The following is a 21,179-nucleotide window of genomic DNA, read 5'->3' on the forward strand; positions in this document are numbered from 1 at the left end:
CGATATGAAAATCCCTGTTAACTGGTGAGCACGTAATCGCCGCATTGTAATATTATTAACATTATTACGTTATTATGAAATTGTTGAAATAAATGAAATGAATATAAACGTCTTCTATTTACTTATTCTTCACTTTTCATCGAACATTTTTCGTTCTTTGAGTTGAGTTCACAGTTTTTAAGAATCTCGGGAAGTTTTTCTTTTTCTTTATCATGTATATAATCTTTTAAATTTTGCCTTCAAAATGTACGCGTCAATAAAATAATTGAAATAAATTAAATTTCTTTCGAGAGTTACGATTATAGATTAGAATAGGATATAGGGTATAGAAAATAAATTCTCCTTTCATTTTTAATAATCTTTATTTCCTTATAAAAAGAACTATCTATCAATCTATCTTAATGTTACGTCTATTTTAATGAGAAATCAATGTTTCGCATAAACATATTCGCGGCAACGTTTCTCATGCAAGATAATAAAGTACAAATCTTCTCGGCTCAACAATATCTCTTATTCTCTCTTACCATCTCCTTTATATATTATTTATATACGTAATGCGATAAACAAGATAAACTAATATACATTCGCTATTACGATCATCCTTTTCTCTAGTAGACAAGAGAGTATTCCAATCGTGTTTCAAATCTTAACAATTTCCTTTCTTCGAACACTTTACGTCGTACTAACTCATTCGAAAAACATTTCTCCTTATTATTTTCAATATAACGTGATCATTGTGTTCGTGATAATTTTTCGAACGTTTCAAAAATTCTATCGAACGTTCTTCTTTTTTTTTTTTTTTTCTATTCTTTTCAAACGATTTGGCAAATGTTTAACGTTAAATGTTAAAAATTTCATAAGAAAAAACAATTGGAATTCAGAGAACCGTTAATAACGTTGTTAATCAACTTATCATACTTAATTTGAACTAGTGCTTTAATGATTTTTTATTATACGATATATGTATATAATTTGAGATATTTCTTATCAAGTATACGGTTATACAGGGTGTCTCGTATTTTTCTGGCAAAACTGCAGGAGCATAACTTATGTTGTATAAATTGCTCGTAATATTTAAATTTTCATTTCGGGATTTTTATCTAAACGTACAAATACATTTAACACTCTCGAGAGCAACTTTTATAAATGGACTCTTGTTGCAAACTCTCGCTAATTGTTATTTCTCTTATGTTGGTTTTTATTTTCAAATAAATTTCGCACTTTAATGCAGAATTTATTGTTCACGCATATTCAGCCTATTTTGTTATAAGTAGATTGTGAATTTTTATGAATTTATGAAACATTTGAATATGTGAACATGTATAAAATGCACCAAAGTAGAATGCATATTGTGAATTTCAATTTACATAAACATCCATATTATAATTTTAGTTGTCACTCGCAATTTATTGTTCTACAATGTTGGTCGAAAAATTACGAAACATCCTGTATATTCATATATATTAAATCTACATGAATGAAATTATATCTAATAGCTGAATTAAGAAACGGTCTAAATATTTGTCTAAATACAGATGAGCGATAGGAATATATGTATATTCAAAAATTAACGATGCAACTGTCCGCTAAGATAATATGCATTAAAAAATGGAAGAAATTAATGGAAATTTGTTCAAATGTTTATCTAATTAGCGGTATTCACGCCTTTTTTGTGCGATAAATTTCAATACGGTACGGTTTGATTGTTGTAACGCTGATAAAATGATTTCCCTTAGACATTTAATTTTAACGATAACTAGATTTATAGTTGGAGTGGAATAAGCTTCCAATTGCTACACGTGAGAATCAATGAGAGTACATTCTTACAGTTTTTTATATCATATAGAAAAAGAATATTCTATTCGTTTAATTTCGATTTTATTAAATGAAAATTTAATTTACTTTTTAAAATTCATTATTTCAATGTACTATATACGTTCATAAGACGAGAGAACACCTAGAATAACTAAAATACTTGTAGAATAAATTAAGTTTATACTTATTCGGAAAATTTAAATTATATTTTTAAATGTAATTCTAATAAATATTGTATTTAATTGTATCGTGTATGACTTATGAACAGGAGAGTACATTAAAAGTTGTTTAAATTGTTTAATAAGAAACTTAAAAAATATATTAAAAATTCAAAGTGTACAATATACAATAATAACGAACAATAACGTTATATAATAGCATTATATTTTTAAAAAAATTTATACGTATAAAATGATATTATCTTTTTCTTTTCTTTTATAATCTTATAGAAGAAGTATTTATAATATCAATTTGAACACATTATAATTTAAAAGTAAAGATATACAAAGAAAATGTATTTGTACCAATTTACTTTAGGGTTAATCGAAGATGCAAGTTGCAAAATTTTTTATTTTGATTTGCAATTGAGGAGAAAATTTTCAAGAAAAAAAAAGAATTTATAAAACAAAAGTTAACTCATCTTACAAATTTTCCAATCAAAAATTCAAAAAAAAATTATCTCTCTTTGCATTTCTATATCGTAATCTTTTTTAAATTTCATTCATTTTACTTAAACAAAGATTTAAAGAAGAAACATAAAACTCTAAGGCCAAATTAATCTTTCTCTTCTTCAAAATATTTCTTAATTACTTATAATGAAATCAATTTAATACACAGAATGTTGATATATTCGTGAGACATATTTGAGAATAATAAGATGTTCCAATTCAAACTTCAATTAATCTCCTAACTCGACAAATAAACCAATCTCGACCAACATTTTTGTACTTTTACAACTTTTTTCGTTTTAGAATCGATCCTCTGAAGATATCTCTCAAATATATCTCGTCATACATCCTGTACAAGTAATAATATATGGACGATTCAATTCAATGATTGAAACGTTCAATCGTCTCGTAAAAATCTTCATTTAAAATCGTCTCATTGTGATTCTCGTACACATGCATACTTCGCATATTCTCGAGTGAACAACGCTATAAAATATATAGAATTAAAATGTATAGAAATGAACAAGCATTATCTAATTACTCCACTTCACGGGGGACTAAATTCTAGTTATTGTATCTCGTTCAAGGAAGACACGTGTCACCCTAACGTTACTCTAAATCTCGAATGATATCTCATACACATCAGGATTTATATTCATACAAGCGAGGACAACGAATCACAAACGTTCAACGATGAATTTTGTTAAAACATGGGTCTCGTATTCTCTTTTATTTCCACCCATAACCCGAACTCCGATGAAATTATCTTTTTCGTATTTAGAAGATATCTTCTACTGTTGATCGTTTAGAAGATTGTAAAAGTTCGGGTCTTTTTTAATTCCTTTTTTTCTTTGGAAGATTCAGAATTGATTTACGATTTATTTTGTCTTTCACGTATAAAATTATGAAAACGACGTGCGATTTATGAACTGTTTCTTATTAATCAAATTTAGAAGTATTTCGATTCGAAAAGAAGCGAATGTTGTTCGATAATATTAGGTTGTTGCATATGTCCTATTTTACAAATATATATATATAATATATATATAATCATTTAGAATTTGACAATTTGAAACTAGTTAAATGTAAATTTCAATCGTGCATTATATCATTGTAGTATCGTTGAATTATCGTGTTGCAATTATAAATAGTAAGAGAAAATATAAATTCTTAATAATATTGCATATAAATTATGTATTATAATAAAATATACTTTAACATTAAATTCAAATGCTTCATTCACACGTTTCGATTGATAATACTAAAGATAAAGAGTTTTTAAAATTGCAATATTAAAAGAACGAACTGCCATTCGTGTATGAAAAACTAAATTAATTGGCAATGAATCAACAGATCATTAATAAAATCAATTTGAATGATTTTCAAATTATTTTTCATCGAAATGTGAAACTCTTTCATCATATTCATGTAATAAATATAAATATAAATCTTTCATAAATTACATATTTTGAAACGACAACAAAGGCAACTTTAAAGGATTAAAAATCTCTCTTTAATCTGCAACAACATAATATTTAGACATTTCCATCGGTGGACAATAGAGATTCTAATCGAAATTAAAGTCGAAAAGTTCGTATATTATATACAGTAACAATTGGGATAATCACATATAACAATTGGGATAATCCGCGAGGCACAACTGTAGGCGATACATATGATTGAAAATCAACGTTTCGTTAAATCGGTAACCACAAACACCCTTTGCGTAATGGAGCAAAACTTTCTATTAGAGAAAACATGACCGTTTTAACAATCTTCTGTATATTATAGCGTGGGTATCATATATTCGTATATGATATTTTATTTTCTTATTTTTCTTCGCTTCTTTCTTTTTCTCCTCTCTTTCATCTTTATTAACGATTACGTACGCAGGGCCGTGACATTGTGCTTATAATGTGCGCTTCCGCTGTGACGTCAGGAGTTGTGACGATTCAATTTTTCTTATCGTTCTTTCTTTCTTTTTTTTTCGAGAAATCTCCGTAAGAGTGTCTGTTTGAAAAAGTGAGAAATTTGGAAAAAGTTGTGGCTCGCATCGGTATCGAAATATTAAATGTTTTAATATTGGAATTTTAAAGTTTGATTTGAAAAATTTTTAAAATTTCGAGGTTTATAAAATTAGTTAAAAATATTTTCAATGATTTATACGATCGAGAAATTTGAGACTACGAATTCTGGAAAATTCAAAATTCGATGAAATCAAATTTGATCGTCTTTCCATTTTTGAATTTCTTTGCAATTAATTTTGGATTAAAATACAACCAACGACCAACTTGTTCCAAACGAATAATGGAGTAGAAAAATCGAGACGTATGTGTCTGTCGTGAACGTTGTCACGGCCCTTCGATGTTCTGATGCATCGCATGATGATGATTCATCAAACGCGAGATTACAATAATGGCAACGATTATTTGCACGATTAATATCAAAATTATTTGATGTCTACGCTCTATGCTTATTCCTTATTCCCGATTAACCGATTACTCATCTAGAATGCGTGATCAATGGGATATTAATTTTAATATTGGATTCTTAATTTGCGTTTAACCAGCACTCGGTTTTGTATCGAAGGAAGACAATTATAATCGTGATTAATTTCGAGGCGCAAGAAAATTGTTTAAAATTAATACGATATTTAAGTTTCGATAGAAGAAAATAATCTGGATCGATTGAATTATAGAATGAAATTCATTCAGTTTTTTTTACTAATTTGGACGATTACATACGACGAGTGCTGTTGAGCTTCGTTCCTTCATAATTTTTGAAACTTTAGTTATAAAATGAAGAAAGATCTTTTCGTTACATTATCACCATCGCCATCATTTCGAAACAATTTTTGAAAATCTCTCGAAAATCTCTTCTTCGAATAATTTCCTCGAAACAGGCTACTGAAATGGAAAAGCTTTGAAAAATATTAATTTCATCCCTTATCTCGAGAGGAATACACGTAATTTTATACAAAAGAGAATATTATGAGAGCGGATGAAACGAAAATTACGATGATGGCACGCGTTTTATTCCTTTTCAATTTCCTAGATTGTACGGAATTTATTTTCCACGGTAGATCTCTATTATATGATCCTGGTCCACGTACTCGAAGATGTGAGGTGCGTCCATCAGGATCCCGATGGTACCCGCGGTCGTCACCAAGAAGAAAATGTAAAGCTGCAGTCGATCGATCACCATCGCCACGTACTTCCAATCTTCCCTCGTCTGGAAGGAACCGAGAATGAAAATTTTTCGTGATCCCTTACTTTCTATGACAAAAGATAGAAGATAATAATAACGCGTGAAGAAGAAATCAAGGAAATAAAGCAATAACGTAATAAACAATTTTCGATTACCTCGTTGAAACTTCTCTCTAACCTCACTTTAATTCGTTTCTATTCAAATTTTCAAACTGTCGATCACAGATCGCTTATTATTATTATCATCAAAAAATCGATCGAACAAAAGAAATAATTTCTCCAACCTGTATGTACAAATCTTCGTTTCTCAGATGCTCGGCAATGAACTCGACAGCCTCGGTAGCTTTGCTGGCCTCAGGGCTGAGCAACACCGAATCAGAGCTCTCGGATCCCCTTCTATCGGCGAGGCCTTCCCCACCGGCCGCGCTCGAGCTGCTCGTTGTGTGATGAACCTTCCTGTTGATCTTGCAATTCGGGTGATGAAGATCCGACAACTCCATCACCTCCATCTTCGATTTCGTCAACGAGCTAGGCAGATGCTTGGGCAACTCCGTCGGGCTACCCGAGTAAGTGGAAGTGGGCAACGTCACGTTTGGAATCTCCATCATCCACCTGAGACGCGTCTTCTTGGGCCTCCTCATCATCAGTATAGTTGGCAGATACTTCAAGAATATCTTCCTGATCAATTGAGGCATTCTGTGGGTCCTCGGCCCGCGGAAGTTCCAATTGATGATGATCACCGTGACTAGGATGCTGACCGTGTTCATGATGAACGTGAAGAGGAGATACTTGGCGATCAACGGGAGCACCAACGAGGTCGGTGGCAGGATCTTGCTGACCAGTAACAGGAACACGACCAATGAGAGGAGGATACTGATCCCCAGAGTCACTTTCTCGCCGGCCTCGGCTGGAAGGTAGAACACGAGCACGCATAGGAAAGAGATGAGCACGGTCGGCAGGATCAGGTTCACTGTGTAGAACAGGGTTTTGCGTCTGATGATTATGTAGAAGGTGATGTCTGTCTCGGTTGGAAAGTCGCCTTTGTAGGTGTTCAGGTAGGCCGGAACGTTGATGATGTCCCAGGTGCCGCTCTTCCAATAGTCGGACAGGTCGACGAAGTTCTTGTTGTTGTACAAGGCCAGGGAGACTTGGTCGCCGTTGAACGTCCAGGAACCGAATTTCATGATGCAGGTTTGCTGGTCGAACGGGAAATACGTGACGTCGATGGTGCAGGAACTCTGGTAGATCGCCGGTGGGACCCAGAGGACGTCGCCGTTCGGATAGATGAGCACGTTGCTCTTGTATCGCACCTCGTAGTTGCCGTCCGCGCTGGAAAATTTTTTTTTTTCAGAAAAGAAAGAACGAGAAGATGGCAAAATCGATGAGAAAATTATAGAAGAGATGGACGCATCGTTTGTATTACGTACTTGTTAAATAACACGATGTCAGGTTTCCATACTTTGTCGGGTGGTAATCTGAGCACCCCGATACCGCCATAGTCTGCCTCGTCCCATTGCAACTGATAATCCGTCCAAATAAATCTCAACCAAACGTTCGACTTCATAATTTGATTTTTCTCATTCTGGAAAAACACAAGTCGAGTCACATTCCATGCCTCGAAACTCGAACTCTTGTATTAACCTAAATTCAAATCTCTAACCACGTTTCTTCAATTTTCGCTCGCACGAAAAGCACAGAAGAACGAGGAGAAAGAGGAAAGAAACGCTTTTTCTGACAGCCATCCCTACGTACGACATTCTACATCCCCTAGAACACGAAACACGAATAAATAATCACTCACCACGTTGATCAGTTGCACGAAGGCGAGGCCAAAATTCACGTGCACTTTCTCTGTCATGTTCTGCACAGGTCTAATGAGTTTGTTGTACCCTCTGAACAAGTCTCGCACCAACCTTTCCTCATCCTCGGAGCAGAGACCTGTGAAACAACGTCCTATTAACACCCGACACGAACAGGAAAAGAAAGAAAACGAAAGGGGAAAAACTCATCGAACGAACCGACGCAGAAAACGGCGGAGATGAGTAGAATTCGCGCGAGTCTCGAGCAAAAATGCATTTTTGGACAGGTTTCAGGTGGTGTCCCACCCGTAGACACCCCGTAGACACTCCAACAGCCACCGCCGCAGATCAATATGAGTACGCAGACGCTGGCCAATAAGTGCATTTCCTCTCTTGCCGCCCGTTACTCGGTCGTCCACCTTCTTCCATGCTCGTGAAATTAATCGGTCAACCCTTTCACAACGTTCGTCACTTATCGCCTCTTCGTTGTAACTTTTCCCTCTTTTTTTTTGTTTTTTTTCCCCCTTCTTTTTCTTCTTCTTTCTTCTTTTGTCTTTGTATTCGAAACAACGACGCAACTGGAACCGAGTCTTTATTTGGCGCGACTGGGGTGCGACTCTGGAGTTTAGGGGGTTGATGGGCAGGGTTGTTCACGAGTGATACGCTTCACAGATGCGCAGTCTTGATGCTCTCCGCGCGGATGCGAGTTCTGCTTTATCGAGGGATTCTGGACAAGTCGGGGAGGCGGGTGTTGGGGGTGGAATATTCGCTGGATTAAAGGAGTCACTTGGTTTTCAGGCTTTTTTTTTTCCTTTTTAATCGCTTTGAAACCTTTGGCTTGGCTCGAAATTGGTTTTCTAAAAGGTGTAGAAGTGAATTCTTTTTTTTCTTTTTTTTTTTTTCAAGGATTATATATACTCGGTGTAGGTGTTCATCAATTTTCATATTGGAAATTATTATTTATTTTAATTTAGCGAATATGATTTTATTTTAATTTACTTTTTTTTGTACGTATGAATAATAAAGCTACGCGATGAAAATTTTTAGCTAATTAGTTACTTATTATATTAGTTATTTAAGTAAACATAATTTCAGGACGTAATGGAATTTTTAATGAGACGTTGCGCGTGAATTTTATTATTATTAATTCAAATTTTTTTTAAGAATATTATATAATGTAATGTAATAAATTTTACTTTCATTTCATTTTATTGTAAGATTCGTTTAACGTTGATCATTGTGTAATATTTTTTTTTAAAATTGGAAATGATTATCGACGCACAAGTACGCAATCAGGAGCTGTGCAGTACCGCACTCTGTGCCCATGTTGCGAACAATTTTGTAGGGAAAATATCTATCAAACTTCGCATTAATAAATCCAATCGAATTGAAAAAAATCGAACGATCGGATAATTAAGTCATTTTATTCTTAAAGAAGATAATAAAACATTGTACAACAAAATATAATCATTTTAAATTAATATTAATAAAAATATGTCGTTCTAAAAAAAAGTGATTGAGATTCAGTTACAGTTATAAAAAATTAAATCAATTTTTTTACATACACATTTATTAAATCTAGAGTTGTTATTAAATATCAGAATTTTTTTCGAATTTTTCAAACAATCTTTTTCTTCTTCTACAAAATGAATAAAGAAATGAATTTGTTTTTTTTTCTCTTTTTTCTTTTTTTTTTTGATTAAATGATAATCGATAGTGATATCTGTTAGAGAATTATTCTTCTATAAGTAGAATTTAATTTATGCTGAATTGAAGATTCAACGTATTCAAGTTTTCCTTTATCTTCTTTTAACCATGAATTCCCTAATAATTCAACCCTTCATTCGGTAAATCTAAAAAGAGGCTTTCATTTATAACTTATTCACCGCTCATTGTTCCCTTTTTGATTGTACAATCTCTCGAACTAATTACCGTGAAATTTCCTGCGTTCCACGTTAAATGTGAACCCAGAATCGACAATGTTGCCAAGCTGCGTGGTCGAAACGCTGCCAGAGATACAATTATAGGTTATTTCGGAACAACTGGTCCTCGTGCTAACGGATAGAGATCGGAAATAGAACTGGAGAGGCAACTTTATACCGGGCAGAAAAGCTACTGTCTTGATAAAAGATAAGATAAAAGAGGAGGCTTTCTCGAGTACGATTGTTTTAGAGAGGGAAGATTTTAAAGGATACATTTAAATTTCGTTTATCTTTAAGTAAATATATGTGTATATACACATAAAAAAAAAAAGACACTAAACGAATTAATAGAATTCCGTTCACTGTATCATAACTGCAAGACCTGAAATAATGGAAAATGATGTTTATCTCTCCGTCGTTATCATTAACAAGAATTTCATCCCCCTTTGTTTCGTATAATTATTCAGTAAGCGATTGCTTCCAGAATAATTATAAATTCTGACAAATTTTGCTCAATAATTCGAAAATAATTATTCCGACAGCTTTCACGTGTAATAAACAAACTTTTAAAAATTGTAAAATATGTCGCTCATTTAGCGCGACAATGGTATAAATCAAAATTTCCAACTTTTTACCGATTAATTTATAATATAATTGAATTTGCTTGTAGAATCGAGTTGTATAGGCGAGCTTTTATACAACGTTGAGCTTCCAATTTGAAATTTTAATTCGACATGCGTTGTTATAAGAAATTTAAAGCTTTTCAAATAGCGTTTTTTTACGCTGTGTAATATAATTTTTCAGCATATTTTGAGAAATTAATGCCGTTCGAACATTTTTTCATATTCATTGTTACTAGCATTTCATCGCTTTTTCTTCAAATTTATAATATCATTAACGAAACCTCGTATTTGCGTTTTATTATGTCGAATTTTATTTTCGATCGAAATAAAAAGAATCGGAGCCTAATACAGCACAGAGGGAGACAAACATCGATAATAACGCGCAAACTTGGAAATATCGAAATTTATTCCCAAATAACCGAAACCCGATCATCCAACGACTCTCATCTCTTTCTTACCCCACCATAAACATCCCCTATACCCACCGTCAAACCGAGCAAACACATTCCGGCCACGAAACATCCGAATTGATCCGCGAAACGATTCCAGGCATCCACGATTTTATCACCGAACGTGCTCGTTCCTATGGTAACTTTGCCTAGCATCGACGACTATAGCCACCTCCTCCCTCTCCTGCCCGATAACCATGCGTGTTCAAAAGTGGAAAAATGCGAAAGTTTCGAGCAACCGCCCGATCCGTGAAATGCTCCTCGAGATTCGGCTGATTCACCTTGGATCCGTCTCGAATTGATCACTGAGTCAAACATTCTTAATTGTAAAATCATGATTGAATATCTTCGAAAGAATTATTATTTTTATTGTTATCGAACGAGAAGAATTATTTAAATTTCTAAAAATTCTCAGTTATTCGATGCTTCATCTAGAGTATAATCCAATTAATTTTATTATTAACTACACGATCGTTGAAATTTTTCCCAGTTGCGTACCAGTTTCCAAGGTTGACGCACTCGAATTTATTATTTGTTGCGTCAAACGTATCCTGGCCTTTGGGGGGAGGAGGAGAAACAGAAAGAGGAAAAAGGAGAAAGATATACGGAAAGGAAAGAAACGGAAAGAGATATAGGGAGGCGCGTGTACACCGTCAAAGCCGAATTATTAAAAGAGCAATGGAGGGGTAGGTCGCGTGTTCCTTTGTCGCGGTATTTTCACCACCCTTGTTTTTATATTTAAACATCCGAGTCGGACGAGTGAAATCGAGCGAAAAGCTACCGATCCCTTGTTCGTTGCTTTTTCACCTTCCTGCCTGTCGATGTTTTCGTTCGTGGGCGAATATATGAGCAAACGAGCCTCCCCCCAATGAATTTTCTTCCCGCTGTTGGTCGAAATTTAGGTTTCTGGCTCTCGTAGAATATTCAAAACATCGACGTTGATTAAGTTTCACGGAGAGTTATAAGCGAGTCCCTTTTCCCAATGAATTTTCGTTTTCGCTTTTGATGTTGTTTTTACGGCTTTGGAATTTTTTTTTTTTATTTTGTTTGGCTCGGTGAGAATGAATGTTTGAATATCGTGTCGCGTTGATTGAAGTGAGGGATTTGTTTGTTCGAATATTAAATTCGTTGATTTTGAGGCGAGCTCGATTAAAGGATTGATAAAGGAGAAGATGGTGGGAAGATGCGGTCTGATTAGTTCATAGAAATAAAAGTATTCATGGATGAAATTGTATAACGTGTTAAAAAAGTTTCATATATCATATTCTGAATAATTCGAATCTCTATAACTCGAAAAATCTTTCTTTCTATATTATGAAAAGCTCTGTAAATGTAAATTTTCTATATGTTGGATTGAGTTATTTAATTTTAATATTGTTATATAATTCAAGGAGCCTGTTTCTTTAATTCATTTCACAGAATAGCAAAATTATTGTCGTTGTATATCCTGTTTTATGCTTATTTTGGCCATTGAAAGATTATTCCAGAAATATACCGATATATAACTGGGATTAATTTTAATTTTTAAGATTCGTAACGTTTAATGAATTGCAATTTTCCTTGCCTCAAATTAGCTACGTTTGTACAGATTGCATAATTGAGAACGTTTTTCCGACGAGAAAATTCCATTCTGGCGAAAAATTTTATTTCAAAATTCTCGGTTGACACTCGTTAACGATATCCGTTCTTATTCATCCTTCTGCGCCAAAAAGAAAAAAAATTGAAATTAAGAAGACAGTTTGAATCTCTTAAAACTCCTCGACCCTTTACACACAAATGATATTTCTTAGTTTCTCCATGTGGATCTACTCTTCTATTAGAATGAGAAAATATTTCATTGAATTAATATCCCATTCAAAAAAATCTGGGACATCCACAATCTTTCAAATTAGCACACAAGTTTCAAATTTAATCTATACGTATTCCCCAGTCCCCTGCTATCGATTTTTAAAAAGAAAAAGAACGAAAGTTAAACACACAGTTAAGTCGAGTTGAAAGGATTGAAATCTTCGAAATGGGATTTATTCGTTAAAAATAGCATTTTTTGAATTAGAAAATTAAAAAAAAGTATATTTCGATCGAATAAACATTAAAAAAAAAAAGAAAGAAAGGAAGGAAATAAAATTTTTAACGTTTAAAATATTGAATATCTCACCAGCGTGGGAGCTATTTCTTTAAATATTTCCAATATTTCCCATTCCCCGACAAACAACACTTTATCGTGTTAAATTACACGATTAGTTTAAAATTTCGTTCATTTTCCAATCGTTCGAGCTGTCGAAATTTCGTTACCATGGATCGAAACGAATGGTCATTACCTGTTAAATATCGGATGGACGTAATCACATGGATCCCCGGAGAAAAATAGGTGGAAAATTTTCAATCAGCCGCAATTACACTTCTCTGTTCCCCCGGCTTTCCATTCATTGTCAATCCTTTTGTGTTCGCGTAATGGGTTCGTATATTCGTCTAAAAAGCCAATAAAGATACTAGATGGCCGCTCGTTCATTTAACGAATTAAAATTCTGCTCCACCTGTGTCTGCGTGTGCTCGATATATTTCGATGGGATTGTTAAGTGCGTTTTTTATTACAACGATATAGGATGAATGGGGCCATTTAAGAAACAGTTAATGACGATTCGAGTGTTTTCGAATAATTTCATCGAGTGTTAATTATTTTTCTGCCCTCATTTTTTCCTCTGGATAGATCGTCAAGGAATGGAGAAAGTAATCAATCAAAAATAAATTCTGTTTTTTGCATTTATCGAACATTAAGTTTTAGATAAACTTTAATTGTTTAATTGTTTTTTTGTTTCTGTTCACATACATTGAAACTTTTACTACTTATACAACATGAAATTTTTATTCAAGCATTAGAATTCATGGAATAAAATTTTCAAATGTTTTTTGATTTTGAAAAATTATTATTTTTAGAAATCAATAATTTACTATTCTTTTGAAAAATAAAACTCAAAGAAATACAAATTCCAAAATATTCCTGGAGAAAATATAATAAGTTTTAATACATTGTTCATTTAAAGAATCCTTGCAATTTTAGAAACTCCATCTTGTTTCCTAATTCTTTTAAATTTCAATTATTCTTTACAACAATACAAATATTTGAAATATCTTTACAAAAATTATAATTATGATAAATAATGTAACATATATACAAATTGTCTGTGAAAAATATAATTTATTTTAAAAATATATATATATATAAAATTTGAAAATTCTTGGCTTCATTACTTCTGACAATAAGCAACATTTCCGGAAGAAATACAGAATTCGTGTTAGAGAATAGGTTCATCGCTGCTGGTTATATACGTTCAATAGAAGTTCGCAACTGATTGCTAACATGTTACATTTGCTACGTTTATTGGGTTTAAAAGTTTACCCAGTTTAAATGAAAGTTGTTTTACGTTGAAATTCGGTTCCACACCAGAGGCTTTTTAACAATACTATCTAGGGTGGTTATTCGAGTAACTTTAGAAACGAGCTAAAACTCGAAACGTATCGTTTTCAATGGAAACGAGAGAGGGCGAAAGATGATCGTTATTATAAAATTAAATTAATTGTATTGAAATTATGAAAAAGAAACGAACAGATTATGTACAATTGCATTTAAAGTTTTCAACCAATTTCTTCGTACGATCTTTCACTTTTTATTTAATCGAAGTTGATATTAGAATTGTCATCAGCCACGACATAACTGGGTCAGAGTGATATCAAAGGCGAAATCTCGAGCTCGTTAACATTTAAGCCCTTTGTCTAATTGAATATCGTTTGCCTATTGATCCAGAACCAGTGCCTCGATGTCTTCAATTAACTACGAAGACTCGGATGGCTTTGCCATGGAAACTGCATCTTTCTAATCTATCAGATGATGTATTCAGATATGTCTAAATTAATTAAATTAATAGGAACTACTTTCACATGTTGCGAATGCTGTAGTAAATTTCAAGACAGATGTATAATGTATAGAGTGATTCATAATTTTTGGTGAATTATACGTTAAAAATATTAAGATGTTTCTGCAACTTGATTTGAAATATATATTACACGTTGAATATAAATATAAATAAAAGAACCTAAATGTTTTCCAATTAAAGTAAAGTAAAACTTTTAATTTACTGTTTAAAATATTGAAAGAAATGATGGGAAAAAAGAAATTTTCATACCACAAAGATACAAGATTTATAAAAATTTTTTAAATTAAAATAATAATATGATATATCATTATACTTTTGTTTGGATAATATAAATTTTGTCATAAAATTTGTCATAAAAATTGTCCTCCATTGTCTTTTACATATTCGTTTTAAAAATAAAATCTTCAAATATCGCAAAATCACAGAAACAAAAAATTTTCTACGAAAAATAAATTTCACTGCTTCGATAATTCCACTGATAATTTGATGCTGCACATTTATTTTAAACACAATTCCTCCCCTTATCGCTCTTAGCCCCTCATTTCCACGTAATTACCGGTCAATTTGCATACAGTTTTCTTAAACCCACACTCATTCGCCTAATGGGCTCCTCCTCGCTGACATCAGCGGTTTTCAATCGCGTAAGGGGACGCTAATCTCGAATAGAAATTGTCTGTCTAAATTGTTCGTGTTCGAGCCACGAATGTATGTAATAAAGGCGTTATTCCTATCCGGCTGAATTCCATTACGCACATATCCTGCGTGTTCTGCAGACGCAGCTTCGTCGAATCACCAGTTGTCTCGTCCATTCGGGAAAGATATCATATTTCGGCGAAGGGGATGATTCTTGCGCGGAAAATTAAATTTATCCCATGGACAGGGATGAATTAATTTGTTCGAGGATATTGTATAGCTATAGCGTTTACTTCTTTTGTTGATTAAAATTATTCTTAGTTAAAAAATAAATTCAAATATTGAATTCTTCGCTGCAGAATCTTTTAATACCGAAAACGAAGAACGATGATAATTTATTTTATTTTAATTGACAATCAATTTGTCTTCAAGTGTTCCCGAGCAGGGAAAAAATTTTCGTAATACTTTCTATTCTTCCTTTTTTTTTTTTTTTTCTTTGATTTTATTTAATTTTCTCCAATAGTATACAACGTGGTGATAAAGGAAAGAGAATTTGTGTTACCTTAAAATTGAAATATTTTTGTAACGCGAATGTACGTAGATTTCTAAATCCCTTGATGTCATATAACGTTTCTGGCACGTCATTGCACCGTTTGGCATGGGAAACGCATAACGTGCCAGGAAAATTTCTAAATTAAGGAGTTAATATTTTCATTAAATTATAGTTTCTACTAGCGTTAATAAAATTTCGATTTTGTTCTCAAACAAAATGTTCTCAAAAAAAGTATCAAGGTGACGAAGCAGCAAACAAAAAATTGTTTTTACAATCAATTAAACGTTCTATCATTATTTATAAATATGCAAATAATTTTTTCGTAATAACGAGATTACAGTAAATTTTAAATAAAAGAATATTATCAAAGTGCCATTAGAAAAAAAATGAATTCTTTCTTTATATAAAAATAATTTTATATAAATTTTAAATATTATAATTCTCATGTTTATACGTATATACATTTAAATTTCAAAATTTTATTTTCACATTTATTATTACGTTTTTTCTTAACCTTCTTCTATTTTTTAAAATAAATTTCGAATACATCTCAAAACCTTCATATTTCGTTTCTATCCAACACTATCAGAAAATACAGGAAAGAGTTTAGAAAAAAATGGTGCTCCAAAACGAAGTTTCACTTTTTGCTACACTTTCAAAGAGTTAAAAAAAAAAAAAAAATGAAAAAAAAAGAGATCAAATTCCATTGTATATTTCAAGAGGCCACCACCATTCGTCAACATTTAATGAATATAGGCTGAGAATGATGTTGGTCCGCGTGTATCATATTTTATTGAAACCGAAAAAAAAAAAAAAAAAAAGAAAAATCTGGTTCCCCCCTACGAATTGCATTAATTTATTAGTTCTATTGGCGGCTACGCCGAGAGGATCATTAATTAATCGTAGTGGGAAACAATGACCGCCTCTGTACAGCAAACAGCTGTTCCAGATTCGTTTGCGAATAACACAGCCTAACAATAGATAAACTGAATGATCGATAAACATTGAACAAAGGAACAATCTAATTTAATCTGTACGGTAACGATATTTGCACCGCGACTCATATTTGCGCTTCTAAGTGATATGAGAACTAGCATCTACTAATCATGATATTGGAAATGTGGATTATATCTCCAAACGTAATCTTGATTCGCAGAGAAATATTATCATGATGTATCAGAAGGGTTGATTAATAAATCAATCTTTTCCGCATGAATGGAAAGTAAGAAATTTGAAACAAATTCGAAAAATGTAGGAGAATTATAAAAATATGTAGGAGAATTATAAAAATGTTAATTAAAATATGTATCTCAACGACAAAGAAATATTTATTTGAAAGAAAAATTGTAATTAACGCATCCGTTGAATAGATTAAAAATATTGATTCGTTAAAATGTTAATTGTTTAAATTAATTTATGTGATTTTGTGAAATGATTTTTTATTTAAAGCTTATAATATTTTCTGGTACACTTTTTATGGAAAATGTTTAAAGGATGAATATCAATTTATCGTTATAATGGAATATTAAAATTCATTAGGATTAAAAATCTTAAATAAATAAGTGATCTGATCCTATTTCATTAAAAAAATTATAATTTTATATCCTGTAATTACAATTACAGGATAAATTTGGTAAGTAACAGTGATCTAAATTAGATTTGAAGATCTTTCGAATGGAAAAATGAATAATTTCCATCTTGAATATGAATGAGTGAGAGAGTTAAATTTGATCACATTGAAATAATATATATAATCAAATTAATATGCATCCATTGTTATTAAGGTAACGCAAGTATACGATAGTTTATGGCATGAAAGGGATACTTGTTGCGCGAAAACAATTCTGTCAATTAAGATTACCAAATAGATTCGTAAATATTCGAGTAATTTCGTATTACCATTCAATTATTATTTGATCGATTTTATCATTACGTAAAACTACCGATATGTTCGAATTATGGACAGAAACAAGAATCGGCTTTCGTCTGTCGATATAAACAATTCGAATTTCATCTGTATGGGAATTTCATTGATTATCAATCTAATTATATAACGAGTCTGATTAATGTATTCCATTCGATACTGAAGGAGATTATCATGAGAATATAATAGAAAAATAAAGTTATTAAACTTGTACGCTTTGAAATGATTGTGATCTTTTAAGTGTACAATTGGCTGGAATAATGTATGATCATCAAAGACTTTGTATTTTATAAAAATATATTTACAATATTTGCAAATAAAATATATTGTATATTTGTATAATATAATTTGTGTAAGAATTTTAAAATTCTATATTTTATATTTCATTAATCTACAATGTATCTACAATTTTAATTAGATACATTGATATATACTGCATTATATATATTATAATTTTAGTAAAAAAATAAAATATTTCATATATTATATCATTGACTTTGTGCAGAGACATCATAAGTAAGGGATAAACGTCTTTACCTGTCGATTCCTCTAACAATCTTGTAATCGGCTTATATTAATCCGAGTTTATCTCATGATGTTTTCTTTTGTTTTTTATTTTTCTTAAATCATCGTCACTGTTCATTAGATTTAATACTATTTTATATTTTAACTGCTTAAATTAGATTTTATTAAAGCATTCAGCATGATGTAAAAATCTTATTTATAGAATTTTTCATAAAATAATTAGAGATGAACAATATAATTCCTTCGATCAAAGTCGTTTTAACATTTTTTAAGATTTCATAATGTTACATTTTATTTATTAAAAACTTCTTATATCATGATCTTAAATTGATCTTGGAATATTTTATTTGGATTAAATTTTATATGTTCAAAGTAGTGTACAATTAATTACTTTATATTTTATTAGATAAGCTCTGTCATTTTCTTATGAAAGAAATGAAAATAGTTACATTTTCAAAAGTACAATATTCTTTTATATTACAAACTTCCACTATGATATTAAATTTTTTTTTATTTTATTAATTAATAAAAAATTGAAGTAAAAAAATAGCAAAATTAATTTGATTTGTATTTTAAGATCTTAATATTCATTTCGTGATATTCTATGTTCTACCGTTTTAATATTACACATTCTACAATATACATCATACATCTCTAGATTGAATTCTACATATAAACTACCTTATATTCCGGCTTATACATCACGTTTCACATTTTAGATCCTCACATTTTTCCACTTTCACGCATTTTTGTTTATTCTTCGTTCCAAGTAAAAAAATAATATTCGTTCATTTTTAATGTTTAATAATCGTTTTTCGAATTCGAAAAATAAAGGATTGAAATATTTCTTATTCCCAAAACGAGTTTTCATTAATACGCGTTGAATTAAATTCAATTAAAATTAATTTTGTAATTTTACGAAACCAAGCTTAAATAGAGATTTGCTTCATTTCTTAAATATTACGTAACACGTATTATATTTTGGATTTTCGTACCTTGTTGCATTTATCATATTTTGCATTACATATTATATTCTGTAGAATTCTGAATATTTAAATTTTAATATAAATGCATAAATATCAATTTGTTCGTTCCGTTAATATCTACTTATTACATATTATTATTTATCCCTTCTTTATTTATTATTTACATATTTTTTAAATATTCGAATTATTGTATTTTGTATTCATATTTGATTCTAACCTGACATCTGATATCAAATAATTTTCGAGAAAGAATCAAAAAAACAATCGTTCAAAAATTTAGAATATTATTTAGAAAGGAAACATTTCCGTGAGCGAATATTTAAAAAATACCGGCAATTCGTTTAAAAGAAAAATTAATTCGTTCCTTCACGCTCAATATTCCTTTTTTCCCCATGCAAAAAGTATAAAATACGACGATATTTCTTATTGCCTGAACAGCTCTTCATTCAGATGCATTGATTGCGAGGGTAGTTGCAATTACGAACTCGCGAGATTCAGGCCGAAGCATGGCTTGCGAATTCCTATTCGCTTAATCGTTGCGGTTATCAATTTGAAACTTACAGTAACCAAGTCATCGGCGCTTCAGCTTTGCAAATTCGCCTGGGAAACTTAAGCATCATCCACGAAGACAACGGCCCTTAACGACTTTTCGCTTACTCACTATCTATTCGTGAACGATGATTAACGATCCATAATTTATGCCTTGTTGACAATTTTTCATCGTTGTTATGCGGTTATTTAGTTCGTTTCCTTCTTCGAAATATATGAAACATCGAAAAATAGAGATATCTTTGGAATCTTTAGATTATTTTGAAAAAAAAAAATAATGCGTTTCATTAGAATTATTGATTCATTCTTGATTTTATTAAACTTGAATATCGAAAGAGTGTTTGAAATTTAGCTAAAATGTAAAACGCTTTGTTACTTTGTTTCGCGATTATAATAATATAAGTGCGTTAAAGTTTCACTATTTTTTTTTTTTTTAGAATTTCTATTTTATTTCTATTTCTAAATTGGTGGATACCTTCAAAATTTTCTTTAGGTCATGCTCGAATATATCGAACATTTAAAGATTAACGAAAAGAAAGTCTTGTCACTTTTAGAATTTCTACTGGAAGTATTATTGGAATTTCTAGGTTATGATTGAATTCTTCACACGCTTAAAATTAGGTAAAATGCATTTTCGTCTTCTTTAGAGTCTCTAAGACACAGATTTAAAATATTGACAAGATCTCTTATAAAATTTTAAATCAACCTTGAATGTCACCGCTTAAAATTTGGCTAAAGAAACTGTACTTTCCTTCAAAATTCTTCGACCAATTCTTTCTTATAAAAGCTTATAATTCGATTAAAGAAATCATTTTTTTTTTTTACTTTTCAGAATTATCAGTTCCTTTGAACTTATGATACAAAATTTGTTACGTCAACATATATTATAAATCCCAAAGGAAATTCCTTTTCTCGTTAGTAAACGTCGAGGTAATAATAAATTTAATTTTGATCAAATAAGCTTGATAATTTTACATCAGCTTCGCATATTGATTAGATCGCATTAGCCGATAATAATATTCTTGTGACGCAGCGAAATGTCCATAAAACTTGAAGACAAGCGACAATGATTAGCAATCGATTTTCGTTAGAAAGGAGTTGGAGGGTGTATCGTCGTCCTAGATCCTTCAAATGACAGTAGCAGCCGTTACTTCGGTGAAAATGACAACGAAATGACATTATGAAGTGCCCCCTGATGCCCAAGGAATATTGAAGAAGAAAACGAAGAGAATTATTCTCGACAACGGTATTTTACGAGAAAAGTATGATATATAGAATATTTGATGGTGAAAATATAATCAATGTATAAATTTTTAACATATATGGAATTTTACAATAATATTTATAAATATTTATTTTTTGAAAGTAAATTTTATAGAAATTAAAGTTTAAATATAAAATAATTATACGTATTGTTAATGCATATTGTTTGGAAATTACAAGAACATTTTTGTTAAAAAATTGTTGTTTTGACAACATTTTTGAAAGAACGTTTAAAGAATTTTAATATTCAATATGGGGTATGTCAAAAATCATAGACGAATAAAATTTAATTCTGTTTCTGAAATGATTTTAAACAACTTTTTTTTTTATAA

The 21,179-nt window shown here is 31.1% G+C and overlaps 1 protein-coding gene across 1 annotated transcript; it reads right to left on the bottom strand.

The window, feature by feature from the left end:
- Positions 1–343: 343 nt before the first annotated feature.
- LOC108004449 (acetylcholine receptor subunit beta-like 1) lies at positions 344–8,168 on the bottom strand. The gene is made up of 5 exons (XM_017067370.3): positions 7,708–8,168; positions 7,491–7,627; positions 7,117–7,271; positions 5,974–7,018; positions 344–5,714 (listed from the first exon to the last, which is right to left on the bottom strand). The coding sequence occupies exons 1-5, from the start codon at positions 7,871–7,873 to the stop codon at positions 5,550–5,552; spliced, it is 1,668 nt and encodes a 555-aa protein (XP_016922859.2). The 5' UTR covers positions 7,874–8,168; the 3' UTR covers positions 344–5,549.
- Between the last annotated feature and the right edge of the window lie 13,011 nt (positions 8,169–21,179).

This window comes from Apis cerana, linkage group LG14 (genome assembly GCF_029169275.1).
Source record: "Apis cerana isolate GH-2021 linkage group LG14, AcerK_1.0, whole genome shotgun sequence".
In the NCBI taxonomy this organism is placed as follows: domain Eukaryota; kingdom Metazoa; phylum Arthropoda; class Insecta; order Hymenoptera; family Apidae; genus Apis; species Apis cerana.